Source organism: Equus asinus, chromosome 12, assembly GCF_041296235.1.
Source record: "Equus asinus isolate D_3611 breed Donkey chromosome 12, EquAss-T2T_v2, whole genome shotgun sequence".
NCBI classification, from domain to species: domain Eukaryota; kingdom Metazoa; phylum Chordata; class Mammalia; order Perissodactyla; family Equidae; genus Equus; species Equus asinus.
In genome coordinates, this window is record NC_091801.1 from 56,420,865 (window position 1) to 56,442,574 (window position 21,710).

Genomic DNA, 21,710 nt, shown 5'->3' on the forward strand with positions numbered 1-21,710 from the left:
ACCACTTGGCCACAGGGCTGGCCCCTCCATTGTACTTTTAATTACCTATCAAAGACAGAAGGTAGACTGATAAGTTTTAGCCTGGCAAAACTGTTCTGATAATATTCCAATGATAATTTAAAAATTTGTTTAAATCATAAAATGCTCATGTTTCAAGGACTTTGTGAAAAGTTGATTATTCTATCTCCTTTCAGGTAAGATGATATGGGATCCATCCTATGCTGAAGAGAATCTCATATTCTCAGTGGACGTGAAGTCCAGGTAGGATCCCGACACATGTGAAGAGGTGTTGTGAGTATGGCTTCTTTAAGTTTAGGCTTAAATACTCTCTAGTTTCCCTGCCTTCTCAGACCTCCCCACCATGACGGTTCAAACCCGCCCAGATGCCTCAAATCATAAACCAAAGACTTCCAGAAAGTAGGGTCTGACTCACCCTCACAGCCACCCCGGTCAGAGCTCTGCTTGTCTATCTCAAAATGTTCCAGGGGAAAACCAGCAAACAGAAAATCCGCCCGGCCCCAGGATGTCAAAGGTCTTTTCTCTCTGAGATAAGATCTCTTAAGCATGAGCTGTTTTGTTTTGTTTTGTTTTTTACCTTAAGACTTGGCCAAGAATAACGAACCTCTTCCTTCAGCACAGAAATAGCTTGCAGGAATCACAATGCGCACAGCCGTCCACCCTCTCACAGAGATGAATAGGGTTTAACAGGGCCCACTGAGTGTGACCCATGCTGCTGGAAGCACGGGATTGTTCCCGCAGGTGTTCTTGAGATTTAAAAATAGTCACACACACACTCAACCCAACTCTTCATGTCAAAGCTGTACACACCCAGAAAAAGCAGAGGGTCCCCCCTAACCTCAGAGGGTCCCCTGAACTCCTGAAACAGCCAAATCACGCAGGATTATGAAATGGCTCTTTTGAGAGACTGATTTAAGAAATCTGACCAAAATTACGTGAAATCATGTTTCTTCTTTTTCTTTTTCTGTAGTGAGGGTTCATATTTCATTTATGGCAAAAGAAACCGCCCTAAACCAGAGCGGGCAAGGAACGCAACCCACCTTTCCTGAAGTCGGCGCTCGGACTCCTTCAGCTTGGTCTTCAGGTGTCTCACCGTCACCTCTTTCTGCTGCAGGGGAGTCAAATATTGCTCTGGATTTGGGGGTTTGACACCATGGTTTTCACCACAGGACATGTACCTTCCAGACCGCCTGAAACAACACAAGGAAAGAAAGGTGACTTCCTCTAGAAAAAGAAAAGTTAAGGCACAGCTAACAGTGGGAGAAGGAATGGCAGCTGTGTGATGGGGTCTTAAACCTCAGTAATGTGACCTCATGTTGGAAGAGGGACTGTAAGATTGCTGCCCATCTTAGGACTGTTCATTACTTGGAAGATTGAGGGGGGTGTCTGTGGAGGGGGTGGGGACAGTGGAGACAGAGGATTTTCTATGGCTTAGGAATGATCGCACACAAAATAAAGCACGATTGTCCACCGGCCTGCCTGTCAGTCCAGAGTTACACGCTGTTACATTACAGGACAATGAGTGGGGGCAGGCGGGAGGGAAGAGGGGGAGCGAGATGACCTAACTTTCCACACAATGCGCTCCTGCCTAAAGATCCTGATTGTTATTAGCTGAGTTCAAATTGTTCTGAAATCAATGCTTGGCGTGAGAGTGCTGATTTGGTGGAAAGTTTCCTTCTTCTGAAGGGAAAGGGCTGCTCCACTCTCACCAGAGCGTGTTTTGCAAGAGAGGCGCCCAGTGTTCTACAAAACTCCCCTAGCTGGAATCCTGGCCCCTCTCCGGCCTGGCCAGGAGCTGGGTAACCCGCCTGTAAGAGAGCTGACTAATGAGAATAGGACGCCCAGAAGGAAGAAGACTGAAGGAGGAGAGCTGGCAGCTGCTTCTCCGACTCTGGGCCCAATCCAAGCCACTGCCCTCACCCTGCTCCCCTTGAGCCTGCACTCCATCCAGGATGGCCCATGTCCAGTTTCCAACCCTCCAGACCTCCCCCTGTGGCCTGTTTAGATGTGGAGTTCCTTCTTTCTGCTCCCTTTCACCCCCTAGGGACTAATTAATTCCTTGCTTGACCTTCAGATCTCATTTCAATTTCACTTCCTCAGAGAGGCCTCTTCTGATCCCTCCAGACTGAGCTGGACCCCCTCCCCACCTTTTACAGACACATGTAGCAACAGGTACTTGCAGCATAATCTGAATGTGTTTTTGTCCTTAGATGACTAACGTCTTTCTTCTCCTCTGGGCGGGAAGCACAGGGACCATTTCTGCTGTTCACTGCTCTATTCCCAGCACTTTACACAGTCCCTGGCGCAATGTGGTTACTCAGTAAACATCTGGAGTCTGCATGAATGAATGAACACAGGAATGCTTCGTCCCTGTTCTGAGGGAAACACGGAGGACCTTCCTCCTGCCACTGCGCCATTTCCTCCCTATCCACTCTTGGACTGCTGGACCTTCTTAGAAATTGGGGCTCGCCTTCCCACTGCAGCAGCCCTTGAAGGATTCGCTTAGTGTGGAAAGGCAAAGAGAAATGTCTTACTGCAGAATAAGGCAGGGGATCAAGAGGGGCATAACTTTTTTTTTTTTTAAAGAAAAGCTTACTAAGTGGGACAAGCTAAATCATGAATTGGGAGATGACCAGCACTCACCTCATGATTGGGCTGCAGTCACTTCCTTTGTAGGAGCCAGAGTTGCTGCTACTTGGGGAAGAAGGCGCGTAACTGGGATGGATATTCACAGGACTCAGCTGATTCCTGCACAACATGGACAGAAGGTCCTTTTCCCGGGGGGAGGGTGGGCTGTTGCCAGACTTGTATGATGAAGTTCCATTACTCCGCCCATGGGGACCTCGACTGGGAGAAAAGCAAGAAAAATATTAAAATCCTTAGGGCTACTGGTGTCCAAATGCTAATGCTTTACTCCTTTTTAAAGCTACTTACTACTAAGGAAATCCAATTTATAGAGTTGACAGGGGCAAAATCATTATTAGTGCAAACTGTCTTTCTGAGCAGCCTTCTTCTCGCCTGCCCGGTATTTTCTCTCCTTGTGTCATCAGCACAGGCAACCTCTCCCTCTGCTGTTCTTTCAAATTCTTTCTGACCATAATGCTTGTTTCGGATTAAACCCAACTGCCTGCTAAGAACACAACCCATGTGAAATATTGATCTGGTTTAGGTTCATTTTCGAAGATGTGGTTTTTGTTCCAGTATACCTGTGTCAGTTTAAAAATATTTGGGTTTGGTTTATGTTGGAGTAAGAAAATTAGTGTTTCGTTTGGAGGATGGGGGAGAAAAAGGTGGCCCAAACAGAATGGGGAGAAAACAGGACAGATAAAGACAGCCCACATAAATATATCAATCTATAATTTTAACCACCTATTTTTTTCTTTTCTTTCCATCCCCAGTGACTTAGCTCAACCTTTATCATTTGACAGTCGAAATGCTGTAACAGTCCCCTTTTCGTCCCCGGCCTCTTGTCTTGCCCCCTCCAGCAAGGAGGCTGACCCTGTGGCTGGAATGGCCTTTCTAAAATGGAATTTGAGTATCACTGCCCTCCTCAAAGCTATTCAATGACTCTGCACTGCAAAGCCAGTCTTCTTAACATGGCTCACAGGTTCGATCCCAGCACCGGGGCCACCCACCCTTTGCCATCCCACCCTCCTCCCTCTGACGGCCAGCATTCCAAACCACTTACAGTTTCCTGACGATCCATGCTCTCCATCATCTTTACATGTTTGAATTTGTAATTTTCTCTGCCTGGAATGTTCTCCTTCTGCTCCCTATCCTAAGACTTCGAGACTGATGGGAACCTACTCCAAGCAGCCTTCTCTGGATTCTTCCTTCCCTAGGCCAGGGTAGGTGCTGCTCCTTGGTGCTCCCTAATACTCTGTGCAAACTTCCAGCCTGGGACTTAGCACACCGCATCACACAGCTGCATACGTGTTTGTCTTTCCCGCTAGACTCGGGCATTCTGAGGGCAGGAACACAGGCGGTTCTTTCACATCCCCATGACTTCTGGGCACATGCTAAGTGCTCCCTGAATGAACAAACTGGGTTTGGGTCCTGGCACTGCCACTGACTAGGAATTTAGGCAAATAAGTCATTTACCGTTGGGGATATATAATAACCTTATGTGCCTCCTTCCTCAGGATTGATGAGAGAATCAAACCCAAGAACGCATGTGAGCGCATTCGAGAAGCTGTTAAGGGCAATTAAAGTGCAGGGTATTATTACAGGATAAACTTGTTTGGACTTCCCTGTTAATCTAGCTCCAGAGATTTGATACCTACCAGTGTAAGGAAGCATCTTGAGAATGTTGAAATTACTTAAATAGGATAATGGTTCTGTGTCAGGAATACCTCTTGATGACATTACAAGAAAACAAAAGGGAACAAGATACCTTTCATACAGCAGTACTGCTTTTTGACAATCCCCTCTCTGTAATTTTAATTACAGCTGTATGCAACCAACATATCTGGATGGGAAACGTGTGTCAATGTCAATATGAGCATGCGTGTGGGGAGACTTGGCTCCAAAATCATAAATACTTATTTAAAATCAAATACAATTTCAACTAGCCGTCAACCCAGTAAATCACACATAAATGAAACATCATCGAATTCTAAAGTTAAAAAGTTCTTTTCTTTTGAAATCATCCAAATGGCCTCTGCCTCCTTTTCGTGAGAAGAGGACACTTTATATGGAACAGATGGGCTGATGGCTTTGTGACAAACCAGCTTCAGCAGCCCAGTGGTGGGGAGGACTCCATGAGAGCTGAAAAGAACATGCATTCTGGCTTGGATTTGCTTCTCCATGCTTCATTTCTAAGTCTGGCACCAAGCGGCCTGACTATTTCTTAACATGACTATGAGAAATATGGAGGATTAACCATTACAAGTCAGGAGATAAAGTGAAGAGCTATCCCTAATTCTGACCCGAGGAGTTCCAGCCTGAGTCAGCCTTCACCGAGGACCGTCTGTGACCCGAGCCCTGTTCCAGATACCTTATGAACCTTGTTTCACTTAATGTTGACCATCATGCTATGAAGCCGGTACAGTTATCACCTCCCTTTCCCGTTACGTGAAGTACTCAGCGAAGTCAGTAACTGAGGCTCAGGGAAACAAACTGGTCTGAGAACACACAGCTGAACTGGGATTAAATCCAGGTCTTTTAACTCTGCGGAATGTCGCCTACTTTACAGAAATGGAATACATTGTTTTAGGCTTGTACACAGGTATATTAGATACCGGCTATGTATGTGGTTATTACCAGAATAATTCACCACCGACTTCTTTAGTGTGGTGCACTAATCTCTTCAAATTAGATGAGAAGTTTGTAAGAATTCAGCTGCTATACAAATAAGCTGCTAAGCAAAAACTTTTCAAGCTATCAAACATCACTAAAGTACAATCAAGGGTTCAAATTTATTTCAGGAAATGAGTTATTAGACTACTTGTAATAGCTAACTTTTCAAAAATAAATTACATGCTTAAAAATATCAGTTCTGTTGCTTACATTTAGTTTAGTTCAAATGCTAACATATGTAGGTACAAAATAATTGTGGATAAAACATTTTTAAAGGAGAAGCCAGAATTCCATGGTGGTCATGGCCCTGAACAGGCTACCTGAGGCTATCCTCCTCAGCTCACCCCAAGTCCCTTGGTCTGGTGGACAAGGAGAATGCAGGCCACAAAGAGGGCAAAGAATTCTGCTGACCCCGCCCCCATCCGCATACCTGAATACAGTAGATGGAAAGTGAGAGAAAAGGAGGGAAGAAGGGAAGCTCAGAGGGGGCCCAGGTGAATTTCTATTCCCCAGCGATTGCCCTTTACTTCAGGTAACATTTCTATCACCATCAGCAGCAGCAGCATCACCATCATCACCACCATGATCACTGTTATGGGCTGAACCATGTCCCCCCAAATTCATACGTTGAAGCTCCAACCCTCAGTACCTAAGAATGTGACTGTATCTGGAATTTGGGCTTTAAAAAAGGTATTTAAGTTAAAATGAGGCCATTAGGGTAGGCCCTAATCCAATTTGACTACTGTCTTTACAAGAAGAGAAAAATCTGGACACAGACAGGCACAGAGAAAAGACAATATGAAGAAAGAGGTTGAACAAGACGGCCATCCACACACCCAGGAGAGAGACCGCAGAAGAAGCCAATCAGGCAGACACCTTGATCTCGGACTAACTGTCTCTAGAAGTGTGAGAAAGTAAACTTCTGTTGTTTAAGCCATCCAGTCTTTGGTACATTGGTATGGCAGCCTGAGCAAACTTACATGATCTTCATCATCATAAACATCACCATCACCACCGCTACCACCATCAATAAGAGCAGCAGCAGCAGCACGTCCGTTTGTATTACTTTTACCACTACTAACTAAAACAACCGCTTACTAACCATTTTACTAAGTTCTGGGCACTGTGTTAAGCACTCATAGATATCAGCTCATTTAACTCAGTGAGGCAGATGCCATTACTACTACATTTTCCAGAACAGGAAACTGAGGCTCAGAGCTCTGGGTCTTGCACCTTATAAACGATGGAGACTGACCTCAAGCCCAAGTCTGTCTGACTCCACATCCCAAGCATTGTTTTTCTTCTCGCTTCTGTCTGCCTCTGATCAGATTAGGCTTTTAGTTTAAGGAAGAGAATTCCTCGGAAATATCAGCAGATCTGGCCTTTCTAGAAGAAGAGATCATTTGTAAATCTTTAAAGTTTTATTTTCAAAATCATCTGTCAAAAATATTCTCGCCAGCTCCACCTGTCCCTCATTTCTCCTACCCCTTCATCAGATGTTCCTGCTAGCCTTCCTCCCAGGAGCTGATTCTCCACAGAGAAAGCTCCTTTATTACAGGAGGAAAGAGCCAATTAAAAGGATCACAAGCTATTACAGAGTTTGCCATGGAGACCCGGACCTTCCAGAGGAGTCGTCCTCCATGCATGGTCCTGCTGAACACAAAGATTACGTGAAATGCCCAAGATATTCCAACACTGCAATCCACTGATGGTGCTCTGTGCCTCGGTCAGGCAAAAAAAAAAAAAGCGAGGGAAATGGATAAAACATTGCCAATTTCCATTTTCCATCTATTAAGCATATATCTGATTTGCACATAATTATATTTAGCTATTTTACATTTAACACGTCAATTTTTAATCTCTTAGAGAAATCATGGATTCCAGAGTAGAATATTTTCTTTGTCACTCAGTATTATTGACATTACCTTGGAATTTAAAAACAAACACAGATTCTTTTGAAATGCTTAATGAAATTGGCTGCTCTTCAGGCCATTTCTTTTTTCTTTTGCCTTTCTGTTCCCTGGATACCTTGTACCATGGGAATGTGCTAATTTCTTGAATCGGTTAGATAAATGGTTTATTCTCAGAACAAGCCCCATCTGATTTATAGTGTATGGTCACAGTCCTGTAGAGAATGTTTATAGTCAAGTCCTGTGATCCCAGAGGCACTTTATTTCCAAAATAGATGGTGTTTGGGGATAGAACTATTTTGCTTTTTCACTGTGGACCTCACTCTTTTGTTACGGGTTTGTCTGGCTTCAGCTTTGTTTTTAACAATAAAACTGCACTGGGGGTCTCAGGCCTCCTTCTAAACGTCAGCCAAACCTCCTGCTCACCCAAGAGAAATGGGAAATATCTGCTTGCTGAGTCCTAGGAATGTAAGTTTTAGAAATTCAAGTTTTAGTTTTTTAGAAACTAAATGGTTTTTCTTTAGGAAAGGATCTTAAAAATCATAGAGCCCAACACCCTTTTTACAAGTTTGGACACTGTGGCCCAGGACAGGCAAGTTGCCTTGCCAGAGTCTAAAAACAAATCCACCCCAAGTGTTTGTCCCACTCCATCGCTTTGTTCAGGCCAGCTCAGAGCTCACCTCATCACACAGGTCTCCTGGAACCAGCCCATCTAAAACACATCACACACCCCATTACTCTCTATCTCCTTTCCCTGCGTGTTTTTAAAAACAATTATATTTATGTATTATTGTCCTTTCTGTACTAGAATGAATATAATTTTCATGGAGTTTTGTTTACTGCTATATCTCCAGAACCTGCCTCATAGTAGATGCTCAATAAATACACGTTGAATGAATAAATAAAGCCACTGATGGTAGCAGAGAATCTTGCGGCTTGCAACCTGTCCCACCAAATGTAAACGGTGGCTCCCTTTTCCCCACAGTCCTGTTCTTCCCCAATGCAAACAGCATCAATGGCGAACATTTGTTGATGCTTACTATTTCCAAGCACTGACCCCGCACTTTACTTGTATTAACTAATTTAATCCTAACAATAAACGCTATGAGGTGGGTATGACTATAACCCTATTTTAGAGATGAGGAAACTGAGGCACAGAGAAGTTAAGCAACTTGCTTAGGGCCACACAGCCTGTAGGGGGTGGAGCTGGCATTCAAACCAAGGCAGCCTGGCTCCAGAACCCAGACACTTGGCCATTCTGCTCCACTGCCTTTTTCCATGGTGGCCGCCCACGCCTATGAACTTCATACTCTTTTCCCTCCTTCCCCAAGTGAATGTTGGGAGTGGCCAGAGTGTCATTAGGCTACTTTCACAAAGATGAAAAAAAAAGAAGCTCAGCTAGAGGAAAGGAAGGATGAAGTCAGCATCTTCGCAGCTAAGAGACGATAGATTCATGAGTGGGAACTAGGAGACTATTAGCTTGATACCCAGGTGAGTACTCAGGTGAGTGAGGGAAAGAAGGGAGAGAAGGAGGAGTGGACACAGGGCCAAGGACTGGATGGCGACAGCCACAGGTAGACAAACACAGGCCAAGCCATGTGACCACAGCAGGGAGAAGTACCAATTTCAAATCACTGTAAACAATAAACAAAAACCACTCACTAATAAAAAAATAGGAACAGGCAACAATCCAGGTGGTTCTATAGAAACATAAAGTACAGGTAAGTCACCTGTGTAAAGCGTTTTCCTAATTACAGAGCAGGAGACAGTGCCTACTTGCGTGAAAAAGAGGACCGCTTGCTTCCGGCTGCAGACATATGGACCTCAGGAGCGGAAATGCTGCCCGTGCTGCTCGAGGAGCTAAAATCAGCTTCACTACCTGAAAAACAACAGGGGAGAGAGAAGCGTGAGGGAGAGGAAACCCGAGAACACACTGGCCGGTTCCCTGCCTTCCCAGGGCCCTGGCGCCCCCGTGTTTGCAACTGCAACTCAGCAAGTGGCGAGATTCCAGCACTTGCAGGCTCTCGGTGTTTTCCTCCTAGCAGACAAGAGAAGGCGCAAGCACAAGGACATCATTTCATAAACACAGCTTAGGAGCACAGTAAGGCTGATTTCCGAAGGTTGCCGTTCTTCCAGCAGACTATCACCAGGGACCCAAGCGAGGGGAGAAACACACGACTCTCCCTGCGTCAGGCGCGCCCTCAACACCAACGAGCTGGCTGGCCCAAACTTTAAGCAGCATGAAAAGCTTACTTGTCAGTCCGAAAGGAGTTTTTCCAAGACAGTTTATCTTTAGGCTTTTGCAGTCAGCTAGCCATACTTGAATTTGGCACGTTAGGGTCTGGAGATAATCAACCAGCTAGAAACAGTCCGCAGAAAGCCTGGGCTCCAGATAACTGTGTGCACCGGCACTATCTGATCATTGACTCTGACTGCAGCTAGAGCTATTCGATAAAGAACAGACCCTTAACCAAAAGCAGGAACGGAACCTTCCCAAACAGAATGGAACAGGTTCGCAGGGACAGTGACAGAACCTGTGAATTATACCGAAATCTGAAATTTTAGTTTGGGGAGGTGTGTGGAGGGATTGCTCCTTAGTTTACAAAGATCAAATTACATTTTGAGTATAGACTAGAGTTCAGTATGTAATTAAAAACATGCCAGGTGGTAGAATAATTAATATAAATTGACTTTTAACAAAAAATCCATAGTTCTGAAAGAGGAATAAAGGAAATATTTCATGGGTTGCCTGGGGAAGGGAAGGGGAGTGGAAGAGGCAAGAGAGAATAATGGGAAGAAGAAAAAGAGGATCTTTTCTTAAAGGATGCAATTCTATATGATTTTGGAAAATAAATCTAGGTATACAATTTTATTTGACCTTGTCTCTCAACTCCTACAACACCATTTCTGACTCTTCTGGTCTAGAATCCAGAGTCAGCTCCCATTTCTGAGTTGAGGAAAATATGGATGATCTAAATTGCTTGAGTTTCTAACAAGCAGTGAATGGTAATTATCATCATCATCATAACTACTTATTGAGCGCCTACTGGGTTCCAGGCCCTGTAGGAGATGCTTTCTATTTTTTGTATTTGTGAATCTTGACAACTTGGTAAGGCAGACATTAATCTCAGCACTCTACTACTGAGGAAACTGAAGCTGATTCGCCCAAGGCTTGTGGGCGATGAATTCTGTCCAGGACCAAATCCCCAGGCTCCTTCTACGATACCATGCTGCATCCTTGGGAAGGCAGTGGGTTCCAGAAGAGGTTCCTGAACAAACTGTACACTATCATCTCCCTCACAGCCAGGATGAGCCACATATACAAGATGTGGCCAGACTGACTCACTTGTGTACAGATCGTCTCACTGATGGGTTGTGTTAGTTTTGCCAAAGGGGGCAGTAGGCAATGGCAGAGAGGGAAACATCCCTTTTATGGCTTCCAGGACCTCTCAGGAAGTTCAGCCTCTTCCGGGAAGAGATCAAGAACGACCCCTTAGCACAGACGGCAGCAGTGAATCCCAAGTCCCAGTAGAATTCTGGGAAGACTAGCGTGGCAATCGATCAGGACCGAGACCAGCTATTCCTTCTGGATTTCAGAGACTTTGCCTAATGATGTAATGAACTCCTAGAAGCTCCCGGAACTTAATTAGTTGCCTCTGAGTAATCTACTGGCTACACTGTAGTATTTTACAATCTCAAAGAGTCGTGATTGGTGCTATCCAGGAAAACACTAGACCTGACAACCAAATTCAGCCAGCCTTCTCTGCTGGTAAATTAGCAGGCTGGTGATTAAATGATAACGTCAGACGATTGAAAAAAATAGATTTTCTGGTTGCAGCCAGGTTGCACCATGTTTGAGACATTATTTTCTAATGTAAAATTATTACTCTGAAACACCCAACGGCTATTCCTTAAAAGACGCACAAAAACTCACCTGTTATAATTTAACTGCCTGAATACAAACGGAAATTCTAAAAGCAAAATAGACAATTGCTGAAAATTCATTGTTACCTCATGGTGCCTTTGATCTGTGGTAATTATGTACTCTGAACAGAAGGGACAACTTTCTTCTACACTTTACTGCTACTGGAACTCAATATGTTGACTCTTATGTATGTACGTGGCCAAAGGTCACTTTGTTCCTCTGCTTTTCTAACTTCGTTCCAGCACATCTGAAGGAAATTAGAAGACTCATTCAGGGTACCCAGCAGCTGTGTTCAGGACTCTGAGTAATATCCTAGTGAAAAATGTATAGGCTACTTCCAAACTATTTCAGTTTATGATTTTAAAAAATATAAATTATTTCTAGTTTGGTTAATGCAAAGTAAAGTCAATGCACTCTTTTTAAGGGATACATAGAAAAGTCAATTTTACTACATCATCTGGTATACTCTCCCCATTTACTAAGCAAGATAACTAAGAGGAAGGCCGGAGACCTGAAAACTCCCCACTTATGTATCAGCTGGCAACAAAGATACAAGGAAGGAGAGGCACTCAATTTGTTTCCTCTAAACAGTGGAGGCAGCTGGGTTGTTGGGGCTACTGTAGTGCAATGCCCTTTTGGGTTACTAAAATCACACAAAGAGAGTACCTAATCTAAAATATGAGCCAGACAGCCCGTGTTCAAATCCTCTCTCTACTGCTTACTAGACAGAGGACTTAAGGCATGTTACTTCACCTCTCTGCGTCTCAGTTTCCCAATCTGAGAAATGGAGACGATAATCATAGCAGCTACCTCAGGAGGTTACTGTAAACAATGAATATACATCTATCTATCTTAGAAAACAGTGGATGTGTTGTAAGCTCTCAATAAACGTTAGCTGTTATTATTATTCTGCAGGGGTTAGAAAGACAACTTTTATTACACTATATATTTCCTTTGTAGAAAATTTAGAAAATAGCCATGATCCAGAGGAAAAAATGTAGTCTATAATTCCATCACCAAAAACATAACTAGAGTTAACCTTTTGGTGTACAACTGTTCAGCACTCATATTTAACACGTTATCATGTAACCTAATTGTTTTTCTTTTAATATGTGAATATCTTCAAAACCTACTGCATTTTGTTTTATTAAATCAATAAATACGTAGGCTATGTCTAATTTTTCTATTATGTGCCAGAAACCATCTAAGTATCTTTTACCTATTAACTCATTCATTTCTCATGACAGGACAGACCCTATGAGGTAGGGACAATTATCAGTCCCTTTTACAGATAAGGCAGAGAAGTTGAGTGACACACATGAAGTGACACAACTAACAAGAAGGGGAGCCAAGACAGGAACCCAGGCTTTCTGGCCGCAGGGTCCATGTTCTTAAGCATAGGCCTAACGTTCAACAGATATCCTTGGGGATACAAATTTAAATCCTTGTCTTCTTATCTCTTTACAATAAATTCCTAAAATTAGAATTTTTAAGCCAAAGGATGTGCTCAATTTAAAGCCTTTTAATATTATATTCCATAGGGAATTTTTGGATGCATTAGTAAACCAGGTTTTGTGGTCAAGAAGTGTTTGCCCCCACCTGCCTGTGTGCAGGCACCCTACTGGTAATTCTCTGATGTCACAGGGAATACTTTGACAAAGCATGGGAAACAATATTTAGCCATCGAAGAGTTGTGCTTGAAAAGCTGAAGGGAATTTAACAACATCCAAGTGATCCTCATCAATACTGTCTTCGTTGCTTATCAACGTTGTCTTCGATCAGCTGCTTCCAGTATTCCAGGACTAAACAGGGAGAATGAACTAGATGACCTTTAAGATATCTTGTGGTATCAAATCTTGGTGACTCCATTTTCTGCAGCATTTCCACTCCCAAAAAGCCCCCAGGAGCTTAGGTGGTTTTTCATTTGGTAGGACTGTTGGATTCTCGAGAGGTGTTAACTTTTGTTAAGAATGTTATGATAATAATAAGCAGTCTGTGCGTGTGGTGGTAAGGCTGGAAATTAGAGAAGGAAAGAAAAATGGAAACAAAAAGAGCCTGTGCAAAATCTGATAACTACACTTATTTTTTTAAAACACTGCCTGCGATCCGGTCTCTTAGGATGTTATTATTTTTGCCCGCTTTCAGGAGACTGTGGAGGCCTCATACATCAGGACACCACGGGCCTCTGAGAACAGAGCAATCCTGCCGTCTGCTAAGCCGTACTAAGCCGTTCTAAACCACTGACTGGAGCAACCCCAAACCTGCCTTTATCCTTTGTCACCACAAAGCTATCAAATTAATTCAGGTTGGCCATCTATATCCCCACCTCAAATACAGGAAGCAAATTAAAACAGAAAAAACCCAAAAAACAGTCCCTCATGGCTTCATCCTCCCATCCCCCGGCCCCACACGCAGATACAGGGATCTTTCATGTAAAGGTCTCGAGGGAGGAGAGAGGAGCCATTTTCACTGAAACCAAGCAGACCCATTAAGGAGCAGCTGAGCAGCGGACACATGTAATTATAGAAGACAATTAAAAGAAGCTCCTTTAAAGTAGATTCAGGAGAACTGACTCTTAGCTGCAAAGCTTTGGGGGGCCCAGCCTAGGAATCCAGGAAATGCTTCACTGCCTAAAAAGGATTGTTTCAGTTTTTGCAAACTATGCCCTGAACCTCCAAAGGTGCTTATCTCAGAAACGGAATATTTGATCAAAAGATCAATAAGTACATATTATATAAATATATATAGAGGTTTTCTGGCATTTCAGAAGTCTTTCTGAAAAATTGTAAATATAATTTCGGAAAGGATTTATCCTCATTCTGATTGATGTGCGGTGGATGGAGCCGCCACAAACTTAAAAGCACATATATAAACATTTAAAAACAAAGAGAAGTTCAAATTTATTCAGAAGTGAATAATTTTGTACTGATAAATCTAACTACATAAAAATAAAACTGCTTATGGGAAAATAGCAAAGTCAAAGACAAATAATAAACTGAAAGAAAATGTTTACAACACAATAGACAAAGGCTAATCTCCTAAATTTACCAAAAGCTCATACAAATTAGAAAAAAAAAACCCTAACAGAAAAATGGGCAAAGGACATGAACAGGCAGATGGCAGACAAAGAAAGCAAAACAAATGACCAATAGACGTGAAAAGCCACACAATCTCACATTATAACATTAAAAATCTAAATGAAAACAGATATTTTTCCTCTATCAGATCAGCAAAAAATTTAAAAAAAACAAAGTTTGATAATACTGGTTCTGTTAAGGGTTTGGGGATAAACACTCTGATAAGAGTTAGCGAGAGTGTGGGGCTGGCCCAGTGGTGCAGTGGTCCAGCTTCGGAGGCCTGGGATTCGCCCGTTCGGATCCTGGGTGCAGACCTACACACTGTGAAGCCATGCTGTGGTAGCTGTCCCACATATAAAGTAGAGGAAGATGGGCACAGATGTTAGCTCAGGTCCAGTCTTCCTCAGTAAAAAAAGAGGAGGATTGGCAGTGGATGCTAGCTCAGGGCTAATCTTCCTCAGAAGAAAAAAAAAAGTTAGCAAGAGTGCAAGTTGATGCAACATGCATAAAAAAGGAAACTGTACTGCTAGGAATTTATCCTGCACATCAGCATCCAAAGAGACAAGTGAATTGTCCATCAACAATAGCTGGTTGAGTCAGGTGGTACAGCAACCTAGGAGAACACTCTACAATCATGAAAAGGAGTGACATGAACCTGTGTGTGCTGAAGTGAAAAGATCTGGAAGACCTATTAGATAAGAAAAACAAGATGCAGAAAGGTGGGTGTAGCATGTCTGCTTTTGTGTAAATAAATCTTTAAATAATAATTAAACTGCTATATGTATAAAAGACTTTTCTTGAGGGATAAAAAAAGATCTGTTAATAGTGGTTTCCCTTAGGAATGGGACTCCTATTTTCATATATTTCTGAGCCATTTGGCTTTTTTAACCATGTGCTTATTAGTCTTAATATAAAAAATAAAAATAGGGGTACAGCGCAATTATGGAAAATTGTTTTTTTCTTTAAAAAATCTAAATTTTTCAAAGAAACATCATTTTATAATAAAAGTAGTCACGCCATACAATGTAGTATTAAGAGGGCTTTGAGCCAAGCCACTTGAGTTTGAATCACGGCTCTTCTACTGACTCTGTGGAGCCTTGAGCAAGTTATTTACCCTCTCTCTGCCTTAGTTTCTTCATCTGTAAAATGGAGATGAAGATATTAATAGTAAGTATTGCTAAGGGCTTGTGGGAATTAGCTGGAACATGCAAAGAAATTAGAACAGTGCCTGGCACACAGCAAACACTTAATATATGTCAGCTCTTATTATGTGTAGCTAGCACTACTGTTACAGTGGCTTAGGGCCAGGAGAGGGCTTTCTAAACATCTTTGTCTTAAAAAGCCCCATAATAGGAAACGCCTTATCCTACTTAAGTCATACATTTTTATAATCACTCTTTACAAAAGGTGGTTTTCCCTCAGTCATTCTTCGGTGGAGAGCACATTTCTATTTTTCACCCTGTATGTGTGTGCACACAACACAGTATGTGTAAAGATGCGTGATCCTAAAACTCCCCATGGCTGCCTCCAAAAATCTCTAGTGTTGCTACTGGGTTAGGACTCTGCCTTCAGAAAGCCGCAGGGAAAATGCACGTAGGTTTACAGCAGCTCTCTTCTTAGCGGAGCCCAGTCCCCTAAGTCAGGTAGCTTTGAGGGTCTCAGAAAGGGGGGGAGGGAGTGTGGAAGAAGAGGCCTCACACGACTGAGAGGGTCAAGGACAACTTACCTCATTCGCTCCTTTATCTTGGGCAGGTTCGGCTACTTATTTTGGTAAAAATACAGGCAATCTACCTGCCTACCAAGAAAATGGATGAAAAAAGTGATAAACAAAGAGGGTGTAAAGAAAATTCCAGAAAGCAGGAGGAAGTGAAAATTCTGACCAGGGCAAAAAGCTTATTAATTTCCCACAGGAACCCAGGATCCACTTGGTCTCCCCCTGCTTCACTCCCAGGAAAAATTAAGACTATGCATTGGCCAACCTTACAGTAAACAGGGGAGGAGAATGGGTGCTGTTTGGCTTTGTGGACAACCACCCAACCTCCCTTGGCCTGCTCTCTTCATTAGTAATAAGTAAATATGGGGCCCTGTTAATTTACCAGCGATGGCCAAGAGGAGAATACTAGATAAGCCATTAATCAGTTCAACCCAAATCAGCTGCCTCTTGGGTCCTCCAGCACCACCTCCATGCCTACCCACCATCACCTGAAGGGGGTGCCAGCCTGCAAATTCACACCCCAACAAGCTCTACCTACAGAAGGCACCATAAAACCTGGCTCCACCTCTCACTAGCTATGTGTTTTGTTTTGTTTTTTTCTGTTTTTTCTCCCCCAAGTCCCCCCAGTACATAGTTGTCTATCTTAGTTGCAGGTCCGTCTAGTTGTGGCATGTGGGATGCCGCCTCAACGTGGCCTGACGAGCGGTGCCATGCCCGCACCCACGATCCGAACTGGCGAAACACTGGGCCGCAGCAGCAGAGCACGTGTACTTAACCACTCAGCCATGGGGCCGGCCCCTAGCTATGTGTTCTTGGTCAAGTGTTTTTAACGTCTCTAAGCCTTAGCTTCTTTATTTATGTGTATACAGATACATATGTAAATATATATTTTTTAAAGGTTAATTTATGGTTTAACAAAAATTTACTGAGTGTCTGCCACATGTCATGTGTCAGGCCCTGTTCTAGGTGGAACAATTCCTACCTTGTAGGGTTGTTGCAAAGTTGAAATGAATGACAAGTGAAATGCACGTAAAGTGCTTGACACGCTCCTAAGTATTATCCTATAATTATGAATAATGCAATGACGCCTAAACCTTATTGTGCATAAGGATCACCTGGGAAGTTGAATAATTGTGCAGATTTCTGAGCAACATTCACAGAAATCCCAGCTATGAAGATCTGGGGGAAGCCAGGAATCTGCATTTTCAGTAATTACCGTAGATGACTGTGCAGTGAGTGGTCAGGCACGACACTGTGAGGAGGCGAGCTCCAAAGATCCAGCACACACCGCATCTCTCTCCAGGTCCGGTCAAATTGCAAGGGCTTTCTTCAACGGGAAGTGGAAGGCGAGTGAGCAGAAGTTAAGGTGCATAGACCACCACCAAGACGATTTAATTCAAGGGAGAAGAGTTTAACAGGAGAGAAGAGTTTAACATACAGAGTGACTGTCCCCTCACAGCTCTCCAGAAGCACTTTCTGGGCTAAATGCGTTCTCAGAGGACTGGAAGGGAAGAAGGGGACATAGAGAAGGCACAGGTTGTTCAAAACTGGGCCAGTTCCAGACAAACCCATGTACACATGTAAAGCTAGCAGGATACTTAGCAGTTGATGCATGCTTTGAAGTCCTTATAATCCTGTTTTAAAGAGGAGGGGCTGAGCGGTTTGGAGTTGGGGGTGTCAACACCATTCAGCAATCTGGCATACTCTCCATCTGGGTTATCCCATCAGCCCTAACCTGATGGCTATGGTGTGGTCAATGCGTCCACAGGTGACATGCTGAATGGCACCATAGGAACCACACAGGCATGTATCGTCTCCCACACTGAACGAGCATCAGTCAAGAACTCTCTGGCAGGCAGGCTCGAGGGGCAGTGCCTTCCACCGAACAGATCTGGAAAGGGTTGTCCCCACAGAGGCCATAAACTTCATTTTTATTGATTATCTTGGGGGCCTGGTAAGAATGAGTGCAAATCCTCCCTGAAGAACTTTCCAGACTCTTCCATGTTCCTTATCTTTGATTTCTTGTCAAAGTTACTGAACTGAACTGGATTTCTGTCTCTTTAAAAAAGCTAGCTGGAGAGCCTGCTGCTTCTATTTCAGGAGAAGTGTTTATCCAGTGTTTACCAAAATGAGGTGCCTGCCCTCCACGTCTGGCAGGAAAGCCTAAATCAGGGAAAAGCAGCCCTCAAGGTGGTGGTGGCGGGTTCAGAGCAGGGATGACACTGTGGTGGAGCTCACAGAGGAGGAAGGAGGTGATGAAGGGGTGGGAGAGAGAAATGGTGACTGACACGCCACCAACACTAAAAGTCAGGGCAGGGCCAGGATTGACGTCTGTGATTTTAAGTCCTGAATATAAGGAGTAGGAAAGGTTGGGTCGTTTTGGAAGTCGCTTCATTTTCCACTCTTCTCAGTGAGGTGGTGTGTCTGTCTTGCTGGGAAATAGATGACATAATTTACACTTCGCTGCAGAGACACACGACAAGGCTCTAACACAGAATGTGCGTTGTTTTGTTTTTAACCTCACTTCTGTCCTTAAGCACAGTTTTTTAATTGACTCTAAGACCTAACAGACTTGACTGCCTCCCTTCATCCTCATCACCGCCTCTTCGCAGCCTCCAGGGCGACATACAATGTCTGCTTTCCACCCTCGGCAGCAGCCCCGGGAGCGCCACAATTCACGGTCTACACTGCAGTCGTGTCTCCCCTCTGGCTCACGCCCTTGACTTTCTTAGCAGCACTGATCTTCACCTTCACTCCATTTAAACCGTCTGCCAGCATGGCTTGTCGGCGTCCGGCCATGCTCCACTCGTAGTATTCTGACGTCCTTTCACCTTGGTTCATGAATGATCTAGCTCTCCTTTCTCTCTTACATTTTCAGTCTCCATAAAGTTGTTTTTCTTTGCTTTTTATGAGATAAAATGGTTTAGCAGACTTGACAAGGTTTAGTTACTAGCTGTGTGACCTTGGGAAAGGCACTTAGCCTCTCTGTGACTCACTTTCTTTCGTGAAAGGAGAATGATAGTCTTATTTATCTTACACAGTTGTAAGGATTACGTAAGTTAGCATGTGTAAAGCATGTAAAATGTAGTGCCTCGCACACAGTAAGCACTTCATAATATTGCTATTATTTTTATTTTTCTTCCATGATCACCCTCTCTGAACCACATTTGGGTTCCAACACACGTGAGGCCAAAATCAGAGAGAAGGACTTGGAGCATGGACGAGGAGAGAGGTGAGGTTGTCGTGTGGGTGTGAGTGGCAAGCAAGGATTCAAAACAAGCATGAAAATAAACAAACAGAAGATGGTTCTGACAGAGGGTGGTAAAGATGCTTCCTCCTCCCTTTAGATTATAAACCAATGAGTAAATCCTCAGACCTGGGCTGTATTGACTGAACCTTCCAACATCACGGGAAAGCCTAAAGCACACTCAATAACAGAGAGCTAATTACCGAACCTTCTCGTAGGGTCTGTGGGTCACATATAATGCACTACGGGAGACAACATCTCCACAAGCGTGAGATTTCATTAGTTCATATTTGTATGTCCATAGATCTTTGCCCACCTCATAAATGTTGGGCTAAGACACTGATCCTGCCCTCAGAAAGAGGCAGATGCCTTCGAAGGGACATAAATCAGGTGCTGAAAGAGGTTAACAAAGGGAAATCACTATTTCCACCTGGAAGGATTAAGATTCTATGAAGGAGGCTCACTGAACTTGCTAGCTTTTGAAACTGTTCATGACTATTCCAGACTGTAGCTCAAAGCGCTGCGAAGACAGGCGTCTGGGGTGAAGGGAACAGCATATGGAGACAGCAGCACTGGAGGGAGGGGAAGCAACAGCAGGGAAAGATGCAATAAAGGCAACTTGGAGGCAGGCTGGTTTAAAATCCTTCTAAGACACAGGCCCCAAAGTTTGTGACTGGCAAAGTTGTAAGTTCCTCATATTGGACACATAGGTCTTTTTCTGAAATCTGTCACTTTTTTTTTTGAGGAAGATTAGCCCTGAGCTAACATCCACCAACAATCCTCCTCTTTTTGCTGAAGAAGATTGGCCTTGAGCTAACATCCATGCCCATCTTCCTCCACTTTATATGTGGGATGCTGGCACAGCATGGCTTGACAAGTGGTGCGTAGGTCTGTGCTTGGGATCCGGACCAGCGAACCCTGGGCCGCCTAAGCAAAGTGTGAGAACCCAACTGCTATGCCACTGGGCTGGCCCCACATAGGCCTTTTCCTATTTTCTAAAATTCCTACCTTTGCTTCTCTGAGAAAACATGCAAACGTGTTACCTTTCTCATAAAAGTGAATAGCAAAGAAAAGGAAACACATGTTTTTCCCACCCCAGTGACACATGGCCATAGTTGTGTCTGAAGTGACTCCAGTGACAATCTTCAGTGGTCTATGGATACCCTCCCTAGTGATCTCCATTTATAAGCTGGACCAACTGAGATGAGAGATGGGAGAAAGAGGCAAAGACTTCAGGTCTTCCAGTGCTGTGTGGAAAGCAAGCATGGACCCAGAGCGTGACATTTCATTATCTTCTCTGCAATCCAGAACGCTATTTTCTCGTCCCCCCCTTTAAATATGAGTCTCAGATGCACAAAATTGGAATCAAATTCCTTGGTTCTTGACACACTCTCATTATGGGTCCAAGCAAGACTTTCTTTATTTTATTTATTTACTGACTGGCCTTTTATATATTTATGTTTTTATTTCTTTACATTTAATAGTATAATAGAGAAACCACCACCCATCACAAAAACTAGAACATTAATGCTAACTTACATCTACCCTCTCATTCTATCCCTGGTCCACATTTCCTTGTTTCATTTTTACAAAGAATTATGACATCTATAAGTATTCCGAAAAAGTAGATTTTTTTTTCTGTTTTGCCTATTTTTCACTTTTTAATAAACAGGTTATCAAGATATATATAATTTTGGGGGACAAGTTTCACTCAAAATTATATTGCTAAAATTCTCCATATAGTTGTAGTCCATTTGACTGCTATGTAATATTCCATTGTATGACTTATACTGTAACTTATTTCTCTGTTCTCATGGTGATGAGAATATGAGTTTGGTTCATTCCAGTTACTCATCTAGCTAGATCTTCCATTCTGATAAACATTGACTTGCATTTCCAGAGGCACAAGTCTCCCTAAGAAAAAAAATCAAAAGAGCATCTCTACTTTTATGTAATGTATTCTGTAGGCAAAAAGAAATGCTTTGTGAATCATTTGTCCTTCTACCCTTTTCCTTCTCACTGTTACAGAGAATCAAGAGTTAAAAGTAACCAGAATGTCTGCTGTACCCTTTCCCAATTTTAGGATCCCACATGCTTAAGGTGACCCTTCGTCCTAGGTAGAGTCATTCTGAGTAGTCTTAAAAGATCAAGAATTACCTGATGTCCTCTTGGGTTTTGTTTAGGTCATTCCATGACCTTGCCCCTTAGTCTTGGCAATGAGATCAGCCCAAGAAAGTGAGAAGCTGACCCAGAGTTACTGGATTATGCACATAACCTCACTAAAGGAGAAAATCCTTGTCCCAGGGTGGGTTGGAAGGGAGACAGGTAGTGGCTTCCTTGTGAGTAGGTGTTGGTGCCCAGAACTTGGTTAAGTACCTAGTTACAAGGTCAAATGCTTGGTTTGAGTCATAGGTGAGGGAAATATTGGGTTTTAAACTAATATTTAAGACTATATAAAAGTCTCTATACTAGAAAGCAATTGTCCTGCTTTGGAATATTGTAACAAGCCCTTCAGGTATCT

General features: G+C 43.2%; 1 protein-coding gene across 17 annotated transcripts in view; it reads right to left on the reverse strand.

Annotated features, from left to right (window-relative positions):
• SYBU (syntabulin) overlaps positions 1-21,710 on the reverse strand; it is a 117,001-nt gene that overhangs the window by 12,326 nt on the left and 82,965 nt on the right. For all 17 annotated transcript variants that reach the window (XM_044780788.2, XM_014840013.3, XM_044780789.2 and 14 more), the window contains 3 exons: positions 9,003-9,105; positions 2,662-2,865; positions 1,059-1,208 (listed from right to left, as the gene is read on the reverse strand). In XM_044780788.2, coding sequence (XP_044636723.2) covers positions 1,059-1,208; positions 2,662-2,865; positions 9,003-9,105 — 457 coding nt within the window. The remainder of the gene's footprint in view (positions 1-1,058; positions 1,209-2,661; positions 2,866-9,002; positions 9,106-21,710) is intronic.